Genomic DNA, 13,838 nt, shown 5'->3' on the forward strand with positions numbered 1-13,838 from the left:
TTTTGTTGGCCTTAGAGGAAGAAGTGACCCAAACCAAGCCGCTTAGACAATTACAATTAGGAGCGACTACTATTTTCTAGATATTTTTTTCGTTGCCTCTCTGGGTCAGTTTTTGTATTACTTCGATTTGTTTCGCTGGCGCCAAGTGACTTGGCTAAAAAGTGGAGGAAAACACAAGATAAGTGCTGTAAATGGGACAAATAATGATGAATCATTAGATCATGTTGCTAATGGGAAGAATTACTCATCAGATAAGTGTTATAAGCTAACCAAAATGCTATACAGCGTTATTAAAAACTTAAACTTAAAACCATCTACTGTGTTACAGATCTGATTTCAATTCACTCATCAGTATTCGGTTAACGTGCCTTGTATATGGCTTGAATTTCATGGCATTTCCCAGAATTATATCGGCGCATTGCCTAGGCACACATCTCCATTAGTTAAATAGTTTCTCAAACGGAATATCCATCCCCAGCAATCCAGGATACTCTGCACATTTTAAAATTCAGAGCAAGCAGATGCATAAATAAACGTCAGGCATTCGCTCAAAAATGTCAGGGGTTTGGCTTGGCTTGCCTTGGTTCTTGGTTTTGGTTTTGGTTTAGTTTTGGTCCTACCCATTCCCGTTCCCATTCCTCTCGAGCTCCCTGCCGGTGACACCGTCATTCCTCTCACGTTTCCCTCGCTCACTGCGTGTCAAATCAAAGTGCGACTTGAGTGCGGCTCCCCAAAGATTCGCCCTGCAACCCGCTCCCTCGTAATCCCATCCATATGGAGACCCCATCCCCAACACACGAGCACAACGGTCGCGTACAGTGGAACCTTTAATTATGCAGCTTAATCTGGCCTAACGCTCAAAGTACATTGGACATTTAAATAAATATTATAATTATAAATTTATAAGTACTACCAAAATGTATTATTAAAGAAAGTTGTTTTAAAGAACATTTAAAAATCTTTAATGATGTACTTCGAAAAATTGTTTTCACTGTGCTACAGTAACCACACAACCGCAGCAACAGCAGCAGGCAGTCACGAGCCGCCGACTTTAAGCCGCTTGTAATTGATCGTGTCTTTGACATTAGAAAAACATTTTCTTTCTTTCCGCCCCGCTCCCAATTTTCCTCCTCCCAGTTTTCCCTAGTTTTCCCCTCCGTGTCTTGTTGTTGCTCCGCTTGTTGCATGAAAATGTAACGCAAGCACGAGACATCGTCATCCGCCGACCAACTGGTGCACGGTGGCTAATAAAGCGCACGCAGCGACAGTAAATCCACTTAGCGGTGGGTGGTGGGTGGTGGGTGGCGGAAGGCGGTAGGAGTGGGCGGAGTGGGATGGAGGTGGTGAGTGGAGTGGAGCGGTGCAAAACAGAAGGGAAGCCGCACAAATGGTCCAAAAGATTCAGAGAGTGTCAAATGAAATGAGACGTGGCCGGAGCAACAGGCGAAGAAAAAAGAACAGGGGAGTTCACTGCCGATACAGTAAACATACGATAAAGACAATTCATAATTTACTTTAATGGAATTTAACATAATTGAAATCTGGACATATATATATGTATGCATATATTAATATTATGATCTGAGATAGAAAACCAATTTTTCAAATACACACTGTATATATGTATGTATAAAGGGGATTCAAGAATACGTAAATACGTTTCAACTTAATTTGATAGTTCATTTAAGGAATATGATTAAGATTGAACATATATTTATATAAGGAAGAAATAGAAATTCGAAAGGAATTTAAGTTTTTCGACGTTTTTCACTTTAATATCTAACTAGAGCACGTATGAAATGGAATCCTAAACAGTGTAACCTAGTTTTGTAGACATATCAATAGACTTATTATCACTGTTCCAATTTATTGCCTACCCCAAAAATAAACAAATAACCAGTGTCGGTAATCTGAAACTAATTTTCTTTTCCATTTTTATCTACTTGCAGGTAAGATAACAGCTAGTTAATTGAAACAAAAGCTGGTGGGGCACTGCGAACAGGTATGCCGTATGGATGACCCACTTGAACGAGCATTTATTTCCACTGACAAATGAAATGCAAGCACCGAGCTGACACATGCCATGGGTGCAGTGAGTCGTGGTTGAGTACTAGTTCCAGAATGCGGAGATTCCAGTCTACATGTATGCTTGCAGCAAACTAAGCTAGGCAGGGCTCCCAATTCATAGCTCCCATATCTTATCAGCTCCAAACCAATCGATGCATGTTGCAAGCGCAACAACCCCCCGAAAAAAAAACAAAATCAACAAAATACCCAACACTCGAGGGGGAAACAACAAACGTGATTGGGGTAAATGGGACAGCGGGGAAACCAAACAAATGCCAAAAACTAATAAATTATTTATAATTATTTATGTCCGGGGACGAGGACAAAACAAAACAAAGGTCAAAGACAATAGGTTCAGAACTAATGTTTCATAGGAAAAGTACGAACGATCTTTCTACAGAAACTTACATACATTTTACGGAGTATTTTACACGGTTCACCAACACGCCAACTGGCTTCGGCGGCCGTTTCTTAAATGTAGTTCGATAGTTAGGTGCTTAGATGGCGCCGTTAACTTGAGCACTGAACGATCATCAAATTGTAATAACGAAATCAAACAAGAGTATCGCAACTCGAATAATATTGTTTTAATTGATGTCGCTTTGTTTTTGTTTTTGTTATTATTTTATAATATTGCTGCAACTGTTATTGTTCTTAGGCTACAGTTTTATGGCAATTGTATGATCATTTCCGTTAGGGGTCGCTCTCGAAGTAAACTTTAAAACTAGATGGCGCCAATTGACTGAGCATTTTAATTAAAATTAAAATTAAAATCAATTGTTAAGAAGAGATGGCGACCTTGGGGTCATCGAAGCGCAACAATTACAACCTGCTACCCACTTCTGCACCTGTTTTGATTTTGACCGACTGCAGAACAAAACAAAACCGAAATAAACGAAACGGAACGGAAAACAAATCAAAACACTCGAAAAGCCATCGAAAATTGGGTGAAATGGTGAACGAACTTAACTTTTTTTTTTGCGGTTGCATCTGTGTTCGTCTAAATCTATTGTTTAAACACACACACTCGCGTCATAAAGCCCAGATGCTGAAGACAATGGACCAGTCGAGCAACTTTGTCTTAAGCACGCGAAACTGTGAAAAAATAACAAAAAAAAAAAAAAAAAAACGAGACCAGCTGCTCAAAAACAGCTGAGAAGTTTTCAATAACGAAACCACACACTTTTCAGTTACAGAGAAAAAAATTTATAAGCATTGGATAAACATGGGTTTATGGTGCTCTTCCTATGAATTTCGACGAGCTAAGCCTTAATATCTAGCAAATGTATCGGATTATATTTCGTGTTTTATTATAACCTTAAATTAAACTTTTTCTCGGTGCACCTCGTTATATATTTTCCCAACTCCCGGCGACTTATTGCTCATTAGTTATTGTGTGCTCGCATTTTGGCTGATGACAACGCTTTTTTGTTTTTTGTTTTTGTTTTGTTTAAAGCCGAACGGAAGTTTTGGTTGCCTAAAGTTTAACAGTCACTGGCCGAACAATGGGAATTTGTAAATGAATGAATGAATGATGGAGCCAAAGAAAGGCAAAGATCTAATTGCTCAAGAACGGAAACTAACGACTTGATTGATGACTCACCTGATTGAGTGGTGAGCGGGCTAAGAAAAACCTGTGCGAAATGAATTAATTAAGTGCAGTCAGAGAACGTGATGGGCTTCAATTCACACAAAACTGACCACTCACTCTTTCTCTTCATTTGGGCAAATGCATAATTATGCCGCTAATGGTACCAACAAATCGGGTACAGTGAGCACTAGGCAGCGAGCACAAGATCTAGTATCTAGCATAATCTAAAAGAAAATATGACATTTTCTATGACATTTTATATTGCCAAACCAATACCAATTACAAAATGTAAACATACATTTAGTATGTGCCTACCATATAACATATAATACTGTACTAATAAGTCCAGCAACAAATTGAATTTATGTATTTATTTTTTCCGCTCTTTCGTTTCTCTCATTAATTATGCGAATGTTGTCGAGTTTTTCCTCCTCATTTGCAGTTGCTGCTTTGCTCGTGGAAAAAGGAAGCTTTCCAGTTCGTTTGGTTTCATAGCGCGAGAATTTCAGCTGAAAAGCGGAATAAATGCCTAGCTAACTAACAATTGCAAATGCACTTGAAGGCCAGGCCATTGTAGTAGTAGTAGTTCTTATTGTTGTTGTTGTTGTTGCTGATGTGGTGATGTTTTGGTCCCAGAATAAGTGGAAAAGGGAAACAGCTAATGATGATGATTACCATCCGACCATCGTCATTATCAGGCGTCGCCGACATCGTCGTCAATCCGTTCATGGCATTCTGTGTCTAGTTTGCCTTGCCTCACCTTCCTGCCACCAACAACAACGGCAAGTACACCGCTTAACAATGCCAACGACGACGTCCTGGCGTCAACTCTGCGTTTCCCTCCGCCCACCAACCCATCCTCGAACTCCTCCCGCCCATTCCACATAAATTTGCATTCAGCGCCGCCCAGGAAGCGCCGGGTATATGGACTCTAGCATCGCACAGGTTACTTCGGTGGATATTGTAACTGGAATATATCTGTAATTACGGTTTTTTAGTTTGAAGATCCGTTTTGGTAAATTTAAATAATTTGCCCAAGAAATATAGTATCGCATATAATGAATTTGGTCCTAAGATGAAAATGTAAATAATATTGAAATTCACGTTTTTAATCGAGGAGTTTTTGGGGAAAAGTAGTGAACAAGTTTTTTTATTATCTGATTTTCAATTTAACACTTTTTATTTGTATTTATGATTGATTTTTAAATTTTTCTGTGCATATGCAGTTTTTTTAATGCGATATATCCGCATTCTTTGCACTTGTTGCTTCTAATTTTGTTGTTGTTGCTGTTTTTGATGGTTGCATCCCCTTTTCCTGCTGCATTTTTTGTTGTTCTGCGCATTTGAGTTTGCGTTCCGCTTGACAAAGTTCTTTTGCGCAGTATTTGTTGTTGTTTTTCCTTGCCCGGTGGTCAGTCGCAAGCAGTTTGAGAGCCACTGACACCGCCTGCACTTGCCAAAGCCAAAGCCAAACGCAGGTGAAAAGAGAGAGAGCGAGAGATAGTGAAATAGTGAGAGAGTATGGTATGCTCTCTCAACACACTGCAAAAATTAATTTAAAATGCTTACCTTTTTAATTTAAAAGAATTCAAGTTCTAATTGTATTCTGCTACAATGTTAATTTAGTTATGTTTTTGTATTCACATTTTATTTATTTGTATTTTTAGAGATCTTTCTTTAAAATATGCAGTTTACTCACGCGTTATTCTTCCGAGTGCACGCGATCTTGCGCGCTCTCTCTCCCTCGCTCTTTCTCTTCGGCGGCTGCGATTGGTGTGTGAGTGCCGTGAGTGTTTTGTTTTTGCGGCCGCACTTCACTTCGCTTCAGAAATGCGTCGTCGTCGGACGTCGCCGTCGCTGGCCGCCGCCGTCGGTACCGCAATTGTTTAACACAATTATTTTAACGGTTCGCATAAAAGTGCAAAAAGTATAACGCAAACATAAAAAAGAACTAAAAAAATTCGTATTTTTTTGTGTTTTGTTCAAGTGCCAAAAGAAAAAGAGTGCAAACACAGAGTTTGCAGACCTTTGTGCTTTAGTTGAAATTGCAAGAATTTGAGGTTTATCTAAAATTGGCTGGCAGCCGATAAAGAAATAGATATATATCTACCACGACAAAAAACAGTCGAGATTAAATTCCAGATAGCGCAAAAGTGTCTTATTTAAATATGCGCAAGGCGCAAACACTTGTTGTTAGGGGTGATTCTTCTTAAAAAGGTTTCTTGTGCTTAGATTCCCATGACGAGCGAGGAAGTGCAGGAAATGTCTTGACGTGCACACACACATACACTGGGAAAAACATATGCCCAAAAGATGTAGTAGTTTAATAGGTGGTTATGACCTGAACAAATCGAAAGTTTGCTAGTTCAAAAGGTTCTCTATTAAGAAATCTATATATCTTCTATATTGTAAAATGGAATTAATTTAATATTGTATAACCTTGCCCATTTCGCTAATGGCACCTGCACTTGGAAACGATCATGAGTAGGGAATCTTCCCACCATATGGCCAATGTTCCTTCCTTGGCATTTTTATTTTTGTAACTTTTAGGTGGCTTCTTTTGAAGTATCGGATCGGATCGGATCCTTCGACCTTTTACATTTTTCTTTCGTCTACCTTCGCATTTCCACATCCACATCCTTGTTACGAAGGCTAATAAATCCATTTTGGTCTCCAATTTCAGTTGATTTTACGGCAGGTAATTAGAAGCAGACATTCCCACATTTGTACTGGTGTGATGATGATGCCAATGGAATTAACTTTACGATAGGGTTTCACGAAAATATTACGTACCGGATTGGGTTGCCAGGGGATTATTGTATGACTTAACTTTGCTTATGGGAAAGGTTCTTCCATTCTTCCAGCAGTCTTATCAATAGATTCTTAAGGTTAATTCGAAATACCTGGGATACTACAACACCTACCACTAATTGATATTCTTGTGTCAAAAAAAGATTTTGTAGTTTTATCTGTGATTGAATACCTGACTTTCGTTTATATAACATCTTAAGGGATTGGAATTTAAATCTATTGTATGCCTTGAAAATGTTTTTTCCTTTCATTTAAATAGATTTGTTATCAGCTTTTGAAGGTGTCAGTTCCATATTGGCAATATTCTATAATCCTAACTTAGCTAGTTGCCATGATCGTAAAATATGTAACTCCAAGATATAGAACGTGCGTCTTTAAGTTTAACAACTAGTTAATGGGCTTTTATGGTTTGCAGGAAGTTGTGTGGCAAGTGGATAAGTATCTGAATATATAGCCTTGATTCCAGCGACTTTCACTTGGTAGGAATGCTGCAAAGAACAAGAATCCGCATCCGAATGGGAACGAGAACTGAAACTGCGACTCCAACTTGGTATATCGGAGCAGGTTGGAAGCCGGGAAAACCGGGGGGCGTGGCCGGGGACGGGGCCAACTGAAGGGGGTGGGTGGTTCCACCAGTTGGAGTTGCCGCTTGAGTTAAGCTTGTGGTTGGCCTTCACTGACTTTGGCATCGATTGGGTGGGTCTGACCCACTAGAATGCTTCCACCATGCGCATATGTATACATACATATATAGTAATAATCTGTTTGCTTTCGATTCTTGGGGTTAATCTTATCGTTCTGCACAGATAAAATAACTTTCGGGTTACGGTTGTGGTTTCGAATTGATAAAATATTTTGGCCGTTCGCTGCGTTCTTTGTTTTTGGGAACGAAAAGGTTTTTCCAAACAATTTCGATTAGTGCAATCTAAAGCGGGATAGGTCGTACAACTATTTTGGTAGCCCTATGGGTGGGGTTATAATTAGTAATCTTTCTTTCATAATCACTCAATTATTGAATCTTCGCTTCAGGTGCTCACTTCCTGTACATTTGCATTAAAAGTATTTTATTAAATTGGGTGTACCCACCTTGGGTTCTAAAATAATATTTCCAATTTAAAACTGATGAGAACTGAGTGTTGATAATAGTTTACCAAGAAATTAGTCGTTTTTTTTTTAAGAAATTTAACATGTTTACTTTATGGTTTAGTTTGCAATTTTGCAATACCTGTGAATTGCAATGTTTTGTTTGATCGGTTTTCTCCAAAATAAAAACGATACCTGCTATAAAAGCCGCACCAGTGCCGACAGAAAAACAAAGCATAAATACCAATAAATCGCTGATTGTTGGCCATCAAACAAAACGATTCGAAACAATCGAAATGCACAGTTAAAAGCCGGCTCTGCTTGATTAACTGTTCGTTTATAGTATTTGTTGTTTTGGCTTTGGATTGCCGTAGTGTCACCGAAGTGGCTTTAAACAAAAATAAAAGTAAATAAATATAAACTTGTTGGTTGGTTACAGACGACAGTGAGTGAAAGTGACAGTGAACTCAATTGACCTGAAACGAATACGAAATACGAGCACGTGTTGTGTTTGTCTCTCTCTAGCGCCATCCTGCGCTCTCTGTCCAACATCGCCTGCCTGTCTCTTTCGCTGCGTTATCATTACCATTTTTTGTTAGATAAAATGCGTATAACTGAGATATTAAATAATGCTTGAGTAATGCGGGTTGGTGAAGCTAACTCAAGGGTTTCCAAAGCACAGAGCACTCATTAAAATATTTATTACACTGAGAAAAAAGATAAGTGGGCAAATAACCACAATTGATATACATATATATTTGTTTAATTGCCTGTCTTCTCTTTAAATAAATTGCGATGGGTGGTATCTCAAAAGAGAGCACTTTCTTTTCTATTTACCTATTTGTATGTATTTGTAATACATTTTCTCCAAGTGTACGCCCAGCTTTTACTTTTCTCCCCAACTTCCGTACATCCTCTGCATTTTCACGTGCAATTAAGCACAAGTCGCAGCCGTTTAAATCAATTAAAATCCGTGTTACTCAATCACAACTACTCATTCGCCCAAAAATCCTCCCTTCTCCCTCGCCATCGTGGGTTCAGTCAACTTTTTTGGAGTCCGAACCGGTTGGGGATATTACCCCCACCCTCCTTCCTTTTTAAATATTTTTTTTTCGGCAATGGCAATTACGAGCAAACGTTAAAGTTAAAGTTTGTAAGCGGCTTTTGTTGTTTACCATTTGTCCGTTGCTCACTGTATTCAACTCTCTGTTGCTGTCGACGACGCTCCATTTTAGAAATGGCTAGGAAAAAGATGAAAGTTTTTCCCTGCTCAGCTGCAATTAATATTAATACGTAACAAACATACAAAAAAAACGAAGAAACGTCAAAGAAAAAGGGTACATTAAGCAAACAATTTTTAAGAGCACACAAAGCGTCACGTTGTAAGTTTCTCAATTTGTCCAGATGTCAACAGGGGGAGGAGTAATGTTATATGAAAATGGTATTATCTGCTTTCAAGGCCCTGACTCACACACTTTTGCATTTGGGGCTAAAACGGGTGGGGTAATCATTTGTTTACCTATCAGCGGAAATGTGAGCCAAGCGCGTGTTTGTGAAATATAATTTGTGATTCAGCTAGGTATTTACACGAGAATTAAGGAAGATTGATACTCCATATATACAGAATCGGGCAATCGGATATAAATGCCAGTTTTCGCACTTAAATAAGCAATGCACATGGTTTATTGTTACAAAAAACAGCAGCTACTTTTTAGCAATACATAAACTCGTAGATATAGTTATTTGTAATTGCTATCATAAGGTTTGATCAGTTCTATGCTTATCATAATAATAATCATTTTAAAGCAGATCACTCATGTTTCTTTTATTCAGATCTTAATAAAATACAATAGTATAATATTATTTTTATTATGTTAGTTTAGCTGGCTTAGTTTTGAAAATTCCCAATAAGTTCCCGCATCATTATAATGATGTGTTGGCATCAACTTCCGCGGTTCTCAAGCCATTGATCTTGACTAAAGTGTCGCATAATTACCTGGGCAGTAATTAAGCCAGAAGGAAAAAAGGTAAAAGCTGGGAAAAGAGCAAAAGCAAAAGTTGATGAGCCGTAATATGGTGGAAGGTTTCGTTTTTTTTCCCCCCGATCTTCAAAGCACGCATGATGGGTGTTAAAGGTCCAAGCTCTTTTTCTTGCCAGTCTTTCAGTTATTTTTTCTGTTATTTTTTTTGAGTAATTATGGCAGGCTTTCTTTGGCCATCAACCTGGAATAGAGTGGCGTTTACGACGGAGCTTGTGTCACTTTTGCTGGCTTTTCTTTTTCCACGTCCATTGTGAAATATTTTCCCGCGGGCCAGCGACCTCGGCATATGGGAAATACGCTGGGTGACTAGATGACACCCACTCGATCCCATATATCTCACTATCATATCATATCGCAGCGATTGATTATAATTAGAGTGCCTAATGTGATTGGGAAAGCCAAATCGAATGGGGCTGTGGCCATTAGAAAGCGTTGCAATTGACATTAATAGCCTCAAATGGCGGCGACTGCATTTTCACTCGGATTTCCCGACAGCTGTTTTGAGCTTTTCCCCGCCAAGAAACAGCAGCTGTTGTTTTTCCCACCTTTCGTAACTGGAATGACCCACAGCTGCCCTTGTCACCCCCACTATGTGCATATGTATGTGATGGGTGCAAAACAACAGAATACCATAAACAGACGATCTGGATTCAATTATCTGCTAATCATTTGTGCAAATGCCCTTCATGATGCCATATTATTTTGCTTTCTTCGTGTTAATCATTTGCTGATTTAGAGCTGCCTGCTAAAAAAAAAAGGTGCCGCCTCTCTCTCCTTTCACTTGTTTTTTCAGTTTTCTGGGATCTTGAAAGTTCGCGTTTGGGCGAGAAAAAAGTTCGATCGTTTAACTGGTCTCACCTATTTCCTGGTGTTTAGTGTTTGAAACGGAAAGAAATAATACTTAATTAATAACTACGAGCTGAGTTTCGAATAATATTGTGTTGGAAAATTCTTTTCTTTTTTTCGTCGTATGTCTTCGTTATGTTGCCCCGGCGTTAACAATAATGTCTTATAAATCAACAATAGTGTGCCACGCCTCCAGACCCGTTGGCCCGCCTCCTTGTGCCTGCACTTGGCCGTAGTTATATCTAATTTTATATTATTTTTTTTTTGCATACATTTTTCCACTCTTTTCTGCCGTTTGCTACACTTCATTATGGTGGGGGGTTTTCTTCAGATTTTTGCAGTTTTTTCCCGCCCTTTGCTGCATGGCATGCATAATGACAGCGTGTAATTTGGCCTTTCTTTTCTTCTCCTGCATATTTCCTGCACGTTTGTGGCACTCACATTTATCCCACCCCCCAGACCCCATCTATCCGTAGCCCCACCCCATCATTTCCCCCAACCGATGGAGATTGGGACCTCACGGCATCTCGTGGGTTGTTAAAGGCCTGATTGCGAATTATGGCCAACAGCTCTTTCAGAAATCTGAAAACTGAAAACTCGAAAACTCGAGCGGAAAGCTGGCTGGCAAAGGCACAAAGGAATCGACGACGGGGGCGGTTGCATGTCTGGGGAGGGGGGCGTGGCAGCGTCAGAAAACTTTATATGATCCCATTTTATGCTAATTTACGAGCATTTTTCCCCTTTCAATTAATTTTTTCCCAAGGGAGGGGCATCGCTGATTCCATTATAATATGCACATGTATTTATGATATATATGGTCGGGGGTTATTATAATGCCATTTCTATGCAGACAGCGTTTTTATTTTCCGAATCGCGCAGCCAACAAGGGATTTCCTAATTGATAATTCAAATTGGTGCGTGATTCGTAAGCAAAATGGATGCTAAATATAAAACTAGGCATAAATTGGAAAATCATAGTTAAATAATTAATTACTGTTTCTTTGCAATATGATGATTAAGCTAAAGTTACTTTATTTTATAAAGCACATGCGAATTATCTTTGTATTGCTTGCAGTTATAAAGTGCAAGTAATAAATGATTATTTAATAAACATAATATTATCTTTATGTTTATCTTTATAAAGTCCTAATGAAATTGACCCTTGGCCTTCATTCTGCTACTAATTACTTGATTATTTGTTGAATGAATGATAAATCAATCAATGAACGCTCGGCTGAATGAATGAATGGATTCACTCTGCACAATGACTACATTCGTTTGAATGGCATGAATGGTAATGAATGAGTTAAGCAGGTGACCTTTAAACGATCGTGCGAATAACTTTTACGTTTGTTTCAAGGGATTTTCGATTCATTTGAATTGGATTTGGAAAGATACGCAATGCTATAAATAAAATCAAATAATCACACACCCACTTTTTGCTCAGTGTAGAACAAACCAGTGAATTGAGCGAGTTTGTTTTACTTCTGCACTCAACTTGGGTTTTATTTTCGGCTTAAGCAAATATTGGCTCGGCCTGGAAAAATGTTTATGCGAATTTCGGGGTCTAGTCTATATGCACATATATGTACATATACATAAATGTAAACAAATAAATATTCCGAATGTATCTGTATCTGCTTGTCAGTTGATTTTCTTGTACTAAGGAGACTGCCTTTTGCTGTGTCTAAAATTTCTAGTAGGCAAATAAATCGCATTTGCGAGCGGGGTTGGGTGGATATGGGAGATATATCTTGTCATGCTTCGGCGCGTTGTTGGCGCTTCAAAAAGCAAAAACTGCGAGCCATTGTTGTTGTCGTTGCGAACCGAACGTCGTACTTATTACAGGTGTGTCTCACCATCCATCTCTTTCGCTCCCACGGCATTGAGGCAGTCGAGCTGCTCAGGTGCATAATCAAAGCGAATTTGTGTGCGAAATGGGTTCAACTTGCCGCCATTGCTGCCACTGCCTTTTTGCTGTTGCAACTGTCCGTTGTCAGTTGATTTATCTATATATTAATGGATTTATATTTATATATATATATATATATATTATGGAAAAATGCCTGAACACGAACACACGATCGTCGTATGTAAAGGGGGAAATAAAATGGTAGCCGTGCAAGCATGAAAATTGCTTGGGAAAATGCCTTTGCTTTCAGCCAAAGAGTCTCAGAATCGAAAAACTAGTTTTTTGTTCAACATAATTGTAAACCCCAATGGAAAAATTGGGTTACATTTTTGTTGAATGTGCAGAATGAAAAACCGGGTTGCAGACATACATACATCTATATAAACCTGGAATTTGTTTATTTTCAATTTGATAAGTGATAAGTTTGTTTATTATTGCTCGACACAACTTCCATTGACTGATCAGATATATCTGAGATATCTGATTTGCAATTATTTGCTTAGCGTTTGTCAGCAAATCTCAGAATTCATATTCAAATCTCCTTCGCATAGGAGAAGGTACCAATCATATCGTTTTTATGGCGTCTGCCACAATATCTTACTTACAATTTCCAATGTCGCAGACGGGAGTCGAGTTTTGTTTTCGTGTGTGTGCCAAAGATAGCATTTCCGTGTGCCACCGATAAGGCAGCCAATTCACACTGCATTTTGATAGCGTTTTTGATAGGACGGCACTCAACAGTTGCCGCATTGCATCACCGATAAGAGCGTAGACTAAATAGTAACAACAATAGTAATCATCATAATAAGTACAATGGCACAAACGCAGTGACTAAGCTTTGAATCACAGCTAATAAATACCTTTTAAATGCCACACAGCGGTGAAATGTTCCTCGAATCGAAATTAGTCGGCAGTTGCAAGGAAAAGCCAACGAAAAGCGAACAATAAAACAAAGCGGAGTGAATCAATCGAAATATATTTAACAAAATTAACCAATCAGCATATACCAAAGATCGCATTTTGATCATGTTCGACGTACCGCCAAAATGTCCTGCGTTGGCCAACAAGCTGGGCGGTCTCTTCGGGTGGCGACACACCTACAAGGTGGCCGCCAAGCAGGAGGGGATTCCCCATGGGCAGCTACACAAGTCCTACTCCCTCACGCTGCCCAAGCGACCGCCTTCGCCGTCGGCCTACTCGTGTGTGAAGGTAAAGATCGAGCGATATAGTATACTATATTAAGGAATTGCAATGTTTAAGTTCAAAGACTGGAATCAAGATCACTGGGAAAAATCGTCAAAATAAACAAAATATCATATTCCTAAGAAGATTATCGAATAATCAAGTACCAATTATTTATCACTAATTATTTTAGTATAAAATAGCACAAAAATAAATAAGACTATATCTAAATATTTTTAGGTAATACAGTATGTTTTGCATATCAAGTATATTGTGAATTAATATTTAAAAAGCAGCAATATTA

General features: G+C 38.7%; 1 protein-coding gene across 5 annotated transcripts in view; it reads left to right on the forward strand.

Annotated features, from left to right (window-relative positions):
- LOC117148742 (partitioning defective 3 homolog) overlaps positions 1–13,838 on the forward strand; it is a 35,280-nt gene that overhangs the window by 13,148 nt on the left and 8,294 nt on the right. For 2 of the 5 annotated variants that reach the window (XM_033316313.1, XM_033316317.1), the window contains exons 1-2: positions 5,487–5,585; positions 13,231–13,561. The exons of 2 other annotated variants lie outside the window; for them this stretch is intronic. In XM_033316313.1, the coding sequence (XP_033172204.1) occupies positions 13,379–13,561 (183 nt within the window). In that variant the 5' untranslated portion in view covers positions 5,487–5,585; positions 13,231–13,378. Of the gene's footprint in view, positions 1–5,477; positions 5,586–13,230; positions 13,562–13,838 lie in introns of those variants that run through there. One more of the 5 variants, XM_033316315.1, reaches the window with a different exon arrangement.

Source organism: Drosophila mauritiana, chromosome X, assembly GCF_004382145.1.
Source record: "Drosophila mauritiana strain mau12 chromosome X, ASM438214v1, whole genome shotgun sequence".
Classification (NCBI taxonomy): domain Eukaryota; kingdom Metazoa; phylum Arthropoda; class Insecta; order Diptera; family Drosophilidae; genus Drosophila; species Drosophila mauritiana.